General features: G+C 37.4%; 1 protein-coding gene and 1 pseudogene across 1 annotated transcript in view; both read left to right on the top strand.

Annotated features, from left to right (window-relative positions):
* OPHN1 (oligophrenin 1) overlaps positions 1-13028 on the top strand; it is a 427039-nt gene that overhangs the window by 201057 nt on the left and 212954 nt on the right. The window contains exon 3 of the mRNA XM_012642966.1: positions 6923-6984. Coding sequence (XP_012498420.1) covers positions 6923-6984 — 62 coding nt within the window. The remainder of the gene's footprint in view (positions 1-6922; positions 6985-13028) is intronic.
* On the top strand, positions 11572-12071 carry LOC105809395 (annotated as a pseudogene).

Genomic DNA, 13028 nt, shown 5'->3' on the forward strand with positions numbered 1-13028 from the left:
TATATATATCGTTAAGAGACCTTGTAGGACCTCATGACTCTAAGTCAGAAATTGCCATTGCCTAAGCCTTCTGCTTTTGCCCTTGAAACATTTCTCAACTCACTATAGACATGCACAAAGAGGAATGAATATGAGAAAGTTTGGCGAAAGAAAACACCACCATGGAGGGAGTATTTGGAAATTGGATGGATATAGAAAAGAATGTGATATAGGTACTTCAGTTCTGACTGGATATAACTCATGTTCTTAAAGCTATAGAGAGAGCATTGAAACGTGGTCCCCTTCTGACTATTCAGCTAGTTGTGTGACCTGAGACAAGTTAATTCCAATCTCTGGGCCTCAGTTTCCTCATGAATAAAACGAGATAGTTCAACAGAGGTACATAATCTGTGTAAAAGTCTTAGCCTTTTAGATGGCAAGTGACCAGAATGCAGAGGCTATCTCGACATTGCTATGTACTTCGTGCCCGATGCTGCATACCTCAGTAGGCCTTTGAACTATTCTGATCCACAAATAAATATGCCATAGGGCCTTTTAGAGTCCAGACACCAAGCAATGAGGGTTTTCTTGACTTGGTAAGTTAATTTTTTACCTCTTAAGACAGAGTATCACTCTGTAACCCGGGCTTGAGTGCAGTGGTGTGATCATAGCTCACTGTAGCCTCAAACTCCTGTGCTCACGTGATCTTCCCAACTCAGCTTCTGGAGTAGCTAGGATGACAGGCACACACTACCTCACCTGGCTAATTTCTGAATTTTTTTGTAGAGATAAGGTCTTGCTTTGTTACCCAGGCTGGTCTCAGGAACTCCTTAGCTCAAGTGATCCTTCAGCCTTGGCCTTCCAAAGTGCTGAGATTACAGATGTGAGCCATAGAGGCCAGTTGGCAACTTAAAGTGTTTTGACAATTATTGAAGCTCACTGAAGCTCTACTTGGTTGAAAGTAAGAATCAAAAAGCTCTGATCATCTAGATTATCTCACTGGCATAGGTGGAGAAAGGATCTCCAAAAAGTTCATCTTTCATAAAAGCAACAAAAATACTGGCAAGAATTTCCAAAATCAACTTTTTAAGAACTCTGGAAATTAACCAAGTTATTGCAAGAATACAAGTCATGTATATTAAGGAAAAATGGATTAATAATGGAGAAAACAGCAAGCTTTGTGACATTTTAACTCGCCATGTTCTACTCCCCTTTCTTCACCTCCACAGTAGCATTGAAAACGAACCTCTGCACAATCATGGAAAGTCTGAAAACCACCATTATAGCATCCTTAGGAGAAGGCCGAAAGGGTGTGAAGTTACCCCAAATTTGGGAAATATCACTTACAGGGCTTATGTTCTTTGAACTGATTCAGGGCCTGCTCATTTTAAATGATTTTTCCTTCAAGGAATTTGTGGCTATTGTTTAGTACTGCATCTAGCCACAGGCAGCAAAAAGAATAAAACAGCAAACAAAAAGCTGAACAATAAACCTAAAAGGAAAAAGTGGAGAGCAAGATATTCTTAGAAAGCTTTGAAAAGCTGTTGGATATTCTTAGAAGTCTAGAAGGTCAGGCACATGTGTAGGGCATTGCACATGCCCAGAGTTTGTACCTGTCCATAAAAGACCTGAGAAGGTTCTAATCACTCACTTCTGACTGAACTTGAGTCTCTGTGCAAGCAAGAAGTGAGGACTAAGGCACAGTTGTAAAGTGCCTGGTTGAGTTTTGAAGGCACACGTTGAAATACACACAGAACACTTCAACAAAGGCTGGGAGACCTATTCATTCAAACCGTTTAAAGAAATCTTTGTCTAATCAGTTGTTGACCACTATGCTACCTAACCAGAGATTTTAGAGGTTTTATATAACAAAGAATAACAGACTTTGTAGAATTAATCCACGGAGTCACTGAACAAACAACAATGACAAGAGCAACAAACCTGGGGACAGAGGGGATTCCTGATCTTCAAAGTTGCCACATTCTTTCTTTCTTTTCTTTTTCTTTTTTTTTTTTTTTTTGAGAGAGGATCTCTCTGTTGCCCTGCATAAAGTGCAGTGGTGTCATCATAGCTCACTGCAACCTTAAACTCCTGGCCTTAAGCAATTCTCCTGCCTCAGCCTCCCAAGTAGCTGAGACTGCAGGAGCATACCACCATGCCTGGCTAATTTTTTCCATTTTTGGTAGAGACGGGGTCTCGCTCTTGTTCAGGCTGGTCTTGAACTCCTGAGCTCAAGCGATCCTCCCACCTCGGCCTCCCAGAATTGCTAGGGTTACAGGTGTGAACCACCATACCTGGCCACATTATTTTAGATGTTTGTTTTTCAACCAAAAATTATGAGACATGCAGAGAAATAGTAAAAAATTGCCAATGGATAAGGAAAAAAAGGACTCAATAGAAACTGTCCCCGAGGAAGACCTGACATTAGATTTCCTAGACAGAGACTTTCAATTATCTATTAAAAATGTATTCAAATAAATAAATGACACCATGTCTAAAGACCTAAAAGCAAGAATGAAAACCATGTTTCAAAAAGTAGAATATTAATGAAGAGATGGAATTTTTTTAAAAAATGAAACTAAATCGTGCACAGTTGAAAAGTATAATAACTGAAACAAATCACTACAAGGGCTCAACATCGATTTATACTAGGAGAAGAAAGCATCAGCAGATTAAAGACAAGTCAATTGAGATTATTTAATCCAAGGAAAATAAAGAATAAAATTAAGAAAAGTGAACACAACCTCAGAGCTATGGAATCTCATCAGGCATAACAACACATACATAATGAGAATCCCAGAAGAAAAGGACAATGAAAAAGGGAAGAAAGAATATTTTAAGAATTAGTGGCCCCATACTTATCAAATTTGTTGAAAAACATGAATCTGCACATCCAACAAATTAAGTAAACTTGAAGGAGAGTAAATTTAAGGAGATACATGTCTGAATGTATAATAACATAGACTGTTGTAAGGCAGTGACAAAGAGACAGTCTTTTTAAAAATAAGAGAAAAATGAATGAAAAATGACAAGTGGATGAAAACAAAACCACAGCATAACAAAACTTAGGGGATGTTGCTAAAAAAGTCTTTGCAGGTAAATTTATAGCTTTAAATTCTTATATTATAAAAGAACAAAGAAATCAATAACCAAAGCTTCCAATTTAAGACACTCAAAAAAGAAAACCAAAGTGTACCAAATATAAACAGAAGGAAGCAGATGATAAAGACTGGCGAAGAAATTAATGAAATGGAGAATAGAAAAACAATATAGTAATACTGTAACCTTGTCAAAACAATAAGTTAATCAATTTAACCAAACATTTGTTCTTCATAAAGTTAAACAAAATTGATAAACCCTTAGCTAGACTGACCATGAGAATACTCAAATTCCTAAAATCAGGAATGAAATAGGGGTTATTACTGGTAAGCTTAAAGAGATAAAGCTAATTATTAGGAAATACTATATACAGGCGATCCTTGAATAACACAGGTTGGAACTGTGTAGGTCCACTTAAAGATTATTTTTTTCACATAAACATGGATCGAAAATACAGAATACTTGTGTTGCCAAACTTGTACATATGGAGGGCTGACATTTTGTATATACAGGTTCTGCAAGGCTGACTCTGGGACTTAAATATGCACAAATTTTGTGGAGAGGCATGGGGGTCTTGGAATAAGTCCCTCCACATATACTGAGGAACAACTGTAGTATGCCAACAAATTAGATAACTTAGATGAAATGGACAGATTTCCAGAAAGACACAAACTATTGAAACTGACCTAAGAAGAAATAGAAAATGTGAATGGACCTATAACAAATAGAGATTGAATTTGTAATTGAAAATATCCCACAATGGAATGCCCCAGCCTGGGTGACTTTACTGGTGAGTCTTACCAAATATTTAAAGAATTAACCTGGTTCCTTCACAAACTCTTCCAAAAAACTAGAAAGGAGGAAACATTTCCCAACTCATTCTGAGGACAATATTACCTGATACCTAAATCAAAGATACCCCAAGTTCATGGATCAGAAGAAGTAATAGTATTAAGTTCGCAACTATCCACAGATTGACCTAAAAATTTAACACAATATACACCAAAATCTCTGTGAAGGTGATAACAAAAATTCATGTGGAAATTCCAGCCACCCAGAATAGCCAAATCTTGAAAAATAAGGAAAGTGGGAGTACTAACTTTCCCTTTCCAAAAACCATTACAAACATACTGTTATCATGACTACATTATACTGGCATAAGACTAGACACAGAGAACAATGGAATAATATTAACAGTGCTTAAATAATCCCTTAATTTATGGTCAAGTGATTTTTGACGAGGATGTGAGGACAATTCAGTAGGGGAAAGAATTGTCAACAGATGGTGCTTGGATAACTGCATAGACACATGTGATAGAATGAAGTTAGATCTCTACCTCACAGCATGTACAAAAATTAACTCAAAATGAATCAAGGAGCTAAAAGTAAGAGCTAAAACTGTCAGTCTCTTAGAAGAATACATACAATATAAATCTTCATGACCTTGATTAAGCAGTGGTTTCTTACATATGACACCAAAAGTGCAAGCAAGAAAAGAAAAAGGCATAAATTAGACTTCAAGAAAATTTTAAACCTTTATTCTTTTAAGGATACTGTAATGAAAGTGAAAATACAACCCACAGAATGGGAAAAAATTTGTGCAAATTATCTATCCAAAAAGGGACTTGTGGTCATAATATGTAAAGTACTCTTACAACTCAACAATCAAGACAAATAACTCAGTTAAAAACAGACAAAAAATCCTAGTAGAAATTTATTCAAAGAAGATATACAAATGGCTAATAACCACATGAAAAGAAAACATGGTTAATATCATTAGTCATTAGGGTAATTCAAAACAAAACCACAGTGAGATACCACTTAAAACCCACTAGAATTGTGAGTGTCAAAAAGACGAACAATAATAACTATCAGCAAGCATGAGGAGTAATTAGAATGCTAATTCATTGCTTTGGGTAATATAAAATGGTTTTGGGAAGCAGTTTTGACATTTCCTCAAAAAGATAAAAGAGGTTCCATATGATCCAGCGATTCCATGCTTAAGATATACCCAAAAGAAGTCAAAACATATCCGCACAAAGACTTGTACACAAATGTTCTTGGTTGTATAAACCGGATGTAAAGGTCATATATTGTACATTTTCATTTATATGAAATGTCTAGAGTAGGCAATTCCATAGAGACAGCAGGTAGGTAGATTAGGGGTTGTCTGGGTGTGGGGAGAAAGTGGGAATGAGCAGTGATGGTCGTGGGTTTGGGGTTTCCTTTGGGGGTGACGAAAATATTCTGGAATTAGATAGTGGTGATATTTCTGTGACTCCATGAATATACTAAAATCCAATGAGTTGTACACTTTAAAAGTGGTACATTTTATGGTATGTAAATATCTGAATTTTTAAAAAATGATGTGTCTGTCCTTTTAGCCAAAGCTCACTTTGTCATATCCTTGACATCATTGAATTTGGAATTTATTTCCTCAAGAATGATGATGCCCAGGTTTTAATAGCCCGGGTGCTGGTAGTCACGGATTTCCCTTATCTATTATGTAGTTGTCTATTCACATGGTATTTAGTAATCTAATCATCTGTTACCTCTACCTAGAGAGGTATAGGCAGTGTGATAGTGGCAGCAAGACAGGGCTGGATTTGAAACCTGGCTCTGCCATTTGCTTTCTGTGTGATCTTAAACAAGTTGCTTATCCTCTGAGAGCCATGAACCTAATAAAGTTATTGCGAGGATTAAACCCTTAGGCAGATGGCTTGACACATTTACGGTTCAGGAAATTAGTTTTTTCCTTTAAATGTTATAATGATACTTGTCACATTTCCTTTGGAGGTAAATTCATTTTGCCTGTAAAAATGCCAGAGTAAAAAAAAAAAAAAAAATCACGGACTACTTTTGTAGCATAAAGTTTTGGGAACAGAAGATCAATGAACATTGCCATATTTTCCCATTTACTCTTTCTGAGTATAGCATTTATCTTCTATATGGTAAGGTTGAGCTTTGAATTAATTTACAGTACTTTCAAAGGTGAGCTCCTTGGATATGTGCAGCAACTGAATCCTCAGAAGAAAGAAATGCCATCGTCTTGTGTCCTAAACTTAGGAATGCTGGACTAGTTGTCTGTTTCTCTTAGAAAGGGAAATCTATTTTTTATTAAAAATATTGATATGGATATATTCGTTTATGCAGGCTTTCAATATGTTCTCTTTAATTCAATACTAGTTGCTTATGTACTTCTTGCTTCTGCTGAGTAGCTGGGGAATTTGAAGTGGCACTAAAGACTATTTAGTTTACTTTATCTTTTCTTTATAAAGAAACGAAGTCCACGAATAAGTGACTTGCCCAGTCACCTTGCCAGTAAGTGGTAGAATTGGCATTAAAAGGGTAGAAAGTTGGGAAAGTGCTGGTGAAGGGGCAATGTTTTTGTCAACTCTGTGTTAAAACTCTACATTTTCCATCTAAAGAGCAACACTTTCAGGTTGGTGAATAGTGGAGAAGGGACCTAAACTGAAGTTTCAGGATGCTCTAGCTGCCATTCTTTGCATGGCGAACCTATTGCTTGTTCCCCAATCTTTCTGATTATTTGTGAAATGAGAGAAGTCCCAGCAACTCCTGAGAGTGGCTGTAAGAATTAAATAAAATATTAGCTATGAAAGAACTCTTCGAGTTTGGGGATTAGCAAAAAGGGAAAGAAAAGAAAAAAAAGAAACATTCAACAGGTACGGAACACATTATTATGTTGGCCTTAGGTTTGACGCCTTCCTCTAGCGGTCATGTGGGCTTCAGGCATTGGTCCCTACTTCTTGTTGCACAGATTGCTGTCCACTTGTCTATCAAGTATCATGATTAATTTGCTTTACCTTTTATTCTCTCCTTCCAGCTGAGTCCTTCAAGGAATTTGCTGAGTTACTCAACGAAGTAGAAAACGAGAGGATGATGATGGTAGGTCACTAACACTGCCTGAAGCTGAGATCATGGCTGATATTGGGGATTTTTACTGTCTTTTATGTTTGGATTCATTCTGTGCTGTTTCAGTTCCTGTCTCATGGCCTTCTGGTGCTGTAAAAATAGGCAATAGATCTGGTTATTCTGTCTTAAACTTCCATCCTGTGAGTTTGGCATTAGGTAAAGAGGAATTAATGTAGAAATCCCATCCCTATTTATTTCAGTGAAAAATTTTATAGGAGATTAAACTGGGTTGTTGAACATATTGACAGAAATTGTGGTCTTTACTGTTCTTAACCAAATTATCCATTTAATATTGTGTTTCTCTGCTATCAAAAATAATAAGACATGATTCATTTATATTAGATAAATGATTATTTTATTGAAATCTATGTTAAAGCTGTTCCTTATGTTTAAAGTTGAATTTAAAAACTATTGTAGATTTTAACTTTTAGAGCACTTTTACTTTACAGAGAAATTGAGTAGAAAGTACGGAGAGATCTCTTACTGCCTTTCTCCCCACCCCCCATGTAGTTTTCCCTGTTATTAACATCTTTTAAATATGGTACATTTGTTATAATTGATAAGTCAATATTAAAACAGTATTATTAAGTAAAGTTCATAGTTTACATTAGGATTCACTCTTTGTGTTTCACATTCTATGAGTTTGACAAATGTATAACAACATGTATCCACCATTGCAACATCACCATGCAGAATAGTTTCATGGCCCTAAATGTCCCTTGCACTCAATGTAGTTCTCTCTTCTACAAAATCCTAACAACCACTGATCTTTCTTTTTACTGTGTTTTGAAATTTCCAGTATGTCATATGATAGGAATCATACAGTATGTAACCGTTGCAGATTGGTGTCTTTTACTTAGCAGTATGCATATAAGGTTCCTCTAAGTCTTTTCATGACTTGATATCTCACTTATTTTTAGAGCTGAATAATCCATTGTGTGGATATACCACAGTTTATTTATCCATTCACCTATCAAAGGACATCTCAGTTGCTTCCAAGTTTCTGCATTTATAATTAAAACTGCTCTCAACGTTTCTGTATAGTTTTTTGTGTGGACGTAAGTTTTCAACTCATGGGTAAATAATGAAGAGTTAAGTTGCTGGGTCATGTTCTTAGAGTATGTTTACTTTTGTAAGAAACCGCCAAACTATCTTCCAAAGTGGCTGTGCCATTTCATATTCCCACCAGCAATGAACAGGAGTTCATTCCATATCTTCGCCAGCATTTGGTCTTGTCAGTGTTTGGGATTTTAGCCGTTCTCATGAGTGTGTAGTGGCACCTCATTGCTACTGTAATTTGCAAGTCCCTAATCACATACGATGTAGAGCACCTTTTGATATGTTTAGTTGCCACCTGTATATCTTCTCTGGTGAGGTATCTATTCGGGTCTTTTGTTTATTTTTAAATTGTTTTTTTTATTTTCTTATTGTTGAATTTAAAGAATTCTTTATATATTTTGGATGCCAGACCTTAATCAGATATGTGTTTTGCAAAGATTTTCTCCCAACCTGTGGCTTCTCTTTTCGTTTTCTTAACAGTATCTTTTGTAGAAACCCAACTAATCAATTTTTTCTTTAATGGAGCATGTTTTTTGTATTATATCTAAAAAGTTATTGCCAAACCTAAGGTCACCTTGATTTTCTAGTATGTTATTTTCTAGGAGTTTTATATTTTTGCATTTTACATTTACATCTATGATCCACTTTGATTTTAATTTTTGTGAAGGGTGTAGAGTCTAGATTTATTTTTTGCATGTGGGTATCTAGTTTTTCCATCCCTATTTGTTGAAGAGACTATCCTTTCTTCATTCAATTACGCTTTTATCTTTATCAGAGATAGTTGACTATATTGGTGTGGGTTTCATGGAAGACAATTTTTCCACGGACTGTAGGGTGGGGGATGGTTTTGGGATGATTCAAGCGCATTACATTTATTGTGCACTTTATTTCTATTATTACTACATTGTAATATATAATGAAATAATTATATAACTCGCCATAATGCATAATCAGTGGGATCCCTGAGCTTATTTTTCTGCAAGTAGATGGTCCATCAGGGGTTGATTGGAGACAGTGACACCCTAAGTGTGTTGCTTATGTCCAGTCTACTCTGTAATCTTGTTTTGGTTGCTATCACTGCAGAAAACCCTGCTTCACAAAGACAGGATGTTGGAAATGGAAGCAGGCTTTTCAGTGCTTTTGTGGCAATCTCAGGATATTCCACCTTGAGTTTCATCCAGAAGGTATGGAGATTTGAAGTTGTCTCCAACATACTTTTAAGGCCACTGTCATTTGTGATCTCAAATAGTTGATCCTCTTCTAGCACGGACGAAGTCGATTCACCTGGCTAATTCACAAATGGGTGGCAGATCAATTCCTTCCCAGTTCAGGGGTCTTCTGTGGTTGGGAAGTTATGCTTGAACTCCTTTGAAAGGTGAGATAGGTGATCATGCCCCAGCTGGGAGAAAGAAGGCCCTGGCTCAGTCTCTTTCAAAATCTCTGCTAATGTTTGAAACATGTCAAAAATCCCAGTGTTGACTTGTCACTCCCATAATTGCAGTGGCTTTGAATGCAGCCACTTTATCTGCCAACTTGAACACAGTTATCGTTCTCCCCTGAAGTGACAGATTGGGTTGGTTGAGTAGGTTGAATATGTCACACAAGTAAGCAAGTTTTGTGACCCATTCTGTGTCACTGAAATGTGCTGCCAGTGCTGACTGTTTCTCTAAAACAAATCTCTGGAGCGGCTCTCGTAACTCAAAACTCTGGCCAGTGGTCTACCTTTAGAAACCCATCTCACTTCCATGTTTAAGAGAGGACGTGTGTGCTCTGCGTCCATTTCCTCACAGAGCTGCACGAACAGATGTGAGTTAAGGGCATGTACTTTAATGTGGTTGATAATTTTAATCACATCCAGAAAAACGTTTAGTTCAGGCGACATTTTTTGGCTAGGCAGCATTTCTCTATGGTTCCTAACAGGCACCCAGTCTGGGGCCCTGGGGTTGGGGACTGCAGCTGTAGAGGATGTCAAAATGGTCCACCTCCCCTTAAGTACCTTACTGACTTCATTCTAATCACTTTATTTTTCTGGGTCTCCTTACTCTTACTAATATTTATAAACTGAGGAAAATAATCCTCACCTCTTATGGTTGCTACAGTACTTCAAACGATAGAGTAAATATGGAATTGTTTTATAAAGGGGAAGAATACTGATTTCTTAAGCACTGTTTTTAGCTATCTTTGTTTACTCACAAAATTCTGATTTTGGAAATATGACTTGTAAATTTTCTTACTTTAAAATATTTTCTTTTAGATAAACTAAGGAGAGACCAAAATGGGTGGTTTCCCTGGAGCCTCATAGATGGCCCCGTAGCTAGTTCACACTCTGCTCAACGTTCTCCGATGCCCAAAGAGTTTGTGGACTGATGCCCATGTTGTTTTCAAAGGCATTCACCCTCATTTCATTCAGATACCACTAGAAAGCTCAGCTGTACTTCTCTTTAGCGCTAGTTGTTTCTGGATCTCTTTTATTTACCCAATAACAAAGCTTTCAAATATTAAAGTAGGATTCATCTTTTGAGATGTTGTTTTTCTCACCCTTCTTTTGGGCTCTTTGCCACATGACTGAATCATTTTCTTCTGTCTTTAATTATGTTGTGCCCTTTTGTCTGCACAACTTTTCAATGATGTATTGAGTATTTGCTCCCTATTTCTCGCTTAATTCCAGGAATGCTGAGGAGGTTAGGCTTAATGAGGGCCTTTCACACCATGCCAGGAATTCATTGCTCGATTGTACCTCTCCCATTTCCTGGGGCTATGGTAAAAGGACTCCAATCTGGATAATCTGGGAAGTGTTAAATAGCTCTTCATCCTTTCTAAAGGAAGAGTCTAAAATAAGCTTTGGAATAACAATAGGGAAGTTCAAAGCCCTAGAATGTGGCAATTTCCAGTGTCTAGTCATCCCCATGAATGACTATAAATTTTGGCAGGAACTATGGAGGGAAGTAATGAGGAAGAGCTTTCCAGCTGTAATGTTCTCAACTGTACCCTGGGGGAGGTTGTAGTTTCTCAGAAGGTGGACTTTAAATGTGTGGATTGCAGACTTCTTATATATTTATAAAGCTTGTGTAGGTGCCTTTCCGACTCTGACTCTGACTTTGAGGACTGCCACAATTGACTTAAAGAGGCCCATAATATTTCAAACAGCATATCCTCACTGCCTTCTTTTGGTAATTTGTTTACAATCAAAGATTCCTGAGCAATCCTTCATTACTGCACTGAATGTCATCTCCATTCTGCTTAACACCTTATCCACTGTTAATTTGGGCTTTATTTAATCAGAATCTGATTATATTAACTCACTAATATGTTTAGCATTTCACTTCTTATGGTGCTCGTCTGCCCTGAGATAGCATGTAGGACTTTTTTTTTCTCTTCTAGAGATCTCATAAAATGGATGCCACGATTAGAAAGGAGATTAAAGCCCAAGTTTACTTAAAAGGGCTTTTTGGAGTATTTGCTAGACTTCTAAGGGGTTTAAGAATAAAATAGAGGCCATCTTCCAGTAATTCGCCAAAATGACAAACACAAAGGGAAAGAGGAGAGGCAAGCGATACATGTTCTCTAGGCCTTTTAGAAAACATGGAGTTGTTCCTTCGGCCACATACATGAGAATCTACAAGAAAGGTGATATTGTGGACATCAAGGGAATGGGTACTGTTCAAAAAGGCATGCCCCACAAATGTTACCATGGCAAAACTAGAAGAGTCTATAATGTTACCCAGCATGCTGTTGGAATTGTTGTAAACAAACAAGTTAAGGGCAGGATTCTTGCTAAGAGGATTAATGTGCATACTGAACACATTAAGCACTCTAAGAGCCGAGATAGCTTCCTGAAACGTGTGAAGGAAAATGATCAGAAAAAGAAGGAAGCCGAAGAGAAAGGTACCTGGGTTCAACTGAAGCGCCAGCCTGCTCCACCCAGAGAAGCACGCTTTGTGAGAACAAATGGAAAGGAGCCTGAGCTGCTGGAACCTGTTCCCTATGAATTCATGGCATAATAGGTGTCTCACACCTTGTGAGAAGCAATGGGAACGGGCCTGAGGTGCTGGGACGGCCTGTTGCCTATGAATTCACGGCGTAATACGCATAGCACACTTTGTGAGAAGCAAAGGACAGGACCTTGAGCTGCTGGAACCTATTCCCTGTGAATTCATGGCATAGGAGACAGAGCTAATAAAAGCCACTGGACTCTAAAAAAATAAATAAATAAAAAATAGAATAGAATGAAAAAAGAAAAAGTCAATCCTCAATGTGACCTTTTCCTATATTCCTAACTCTATGATCTGGCAGAAAATAGTATAATAACCAATGAGCGTCAGAGAGAAGAAAAGGTTCAGAGTATCTATTTGCGGTATAGGAGACTGGGTACGGTAGTGCCAATGTGCTTAAGGGAAAACTTTGGACTCCAATTTTAGTGAATCATGTATTATTTCCCTCTACTGAACTATGGCCAAACATGTGAAAAGCAGTGGCCTTGGGGAACCTGTCTGAGAAATTGCTGACACATCCGCTTATGCAGTACAATCCCCTTCGACACGCGAAACACCAGCAATTGTGCCATCCTGGGGCTGCCTGATGATGCAAGGGCCCAGCTGGGTATCCATACAGAGGCTTAGTACATACTACATTTCTTAGTAGTGCCCTGTTCACTTCTTAGTCAATGGTAGACTTCCTTAATACTTCCCAGATGGCCATATTTCACAGGTTACCTTTCTGAAACTAGAGATTGTTTTTCTAATAATCTATTTGTTTTTTTAATGATCTATTTTTGCATAACAACCTATTTCAAAACTTAGTGGCTGAACGTAGAACTATTTATTTATATCTCATTATCTTGTGGGTCAGGAATTCAGGCAGGGGTCAGCTGGGTGGTTCTTTTGTTCCACATGGTGGTATTCACCTGGCAGACAGGTTGATATGAAGGGTACAGCATGGCTTTTCTTTTTTTTTTTTTA

The sequence above is a fragment of the Propithecus coquereli genome, unplaced genomic scaffold, assembly GCF_000956105.1.
Source record: "Propithecus coquereli isolate 6110/MARCELLA unplaced genomic scaffold, Pcoq_1.0 Scaffold101, whole genome shotgun sequence".
In the NCBI taxonomy this organism is placed as follows: domain Eukaryota; kingdom Metazoa; phylum Chordata; class Mammalia; order Primates; family Indriidae; genus Propithecus; species Propithecus coquereli.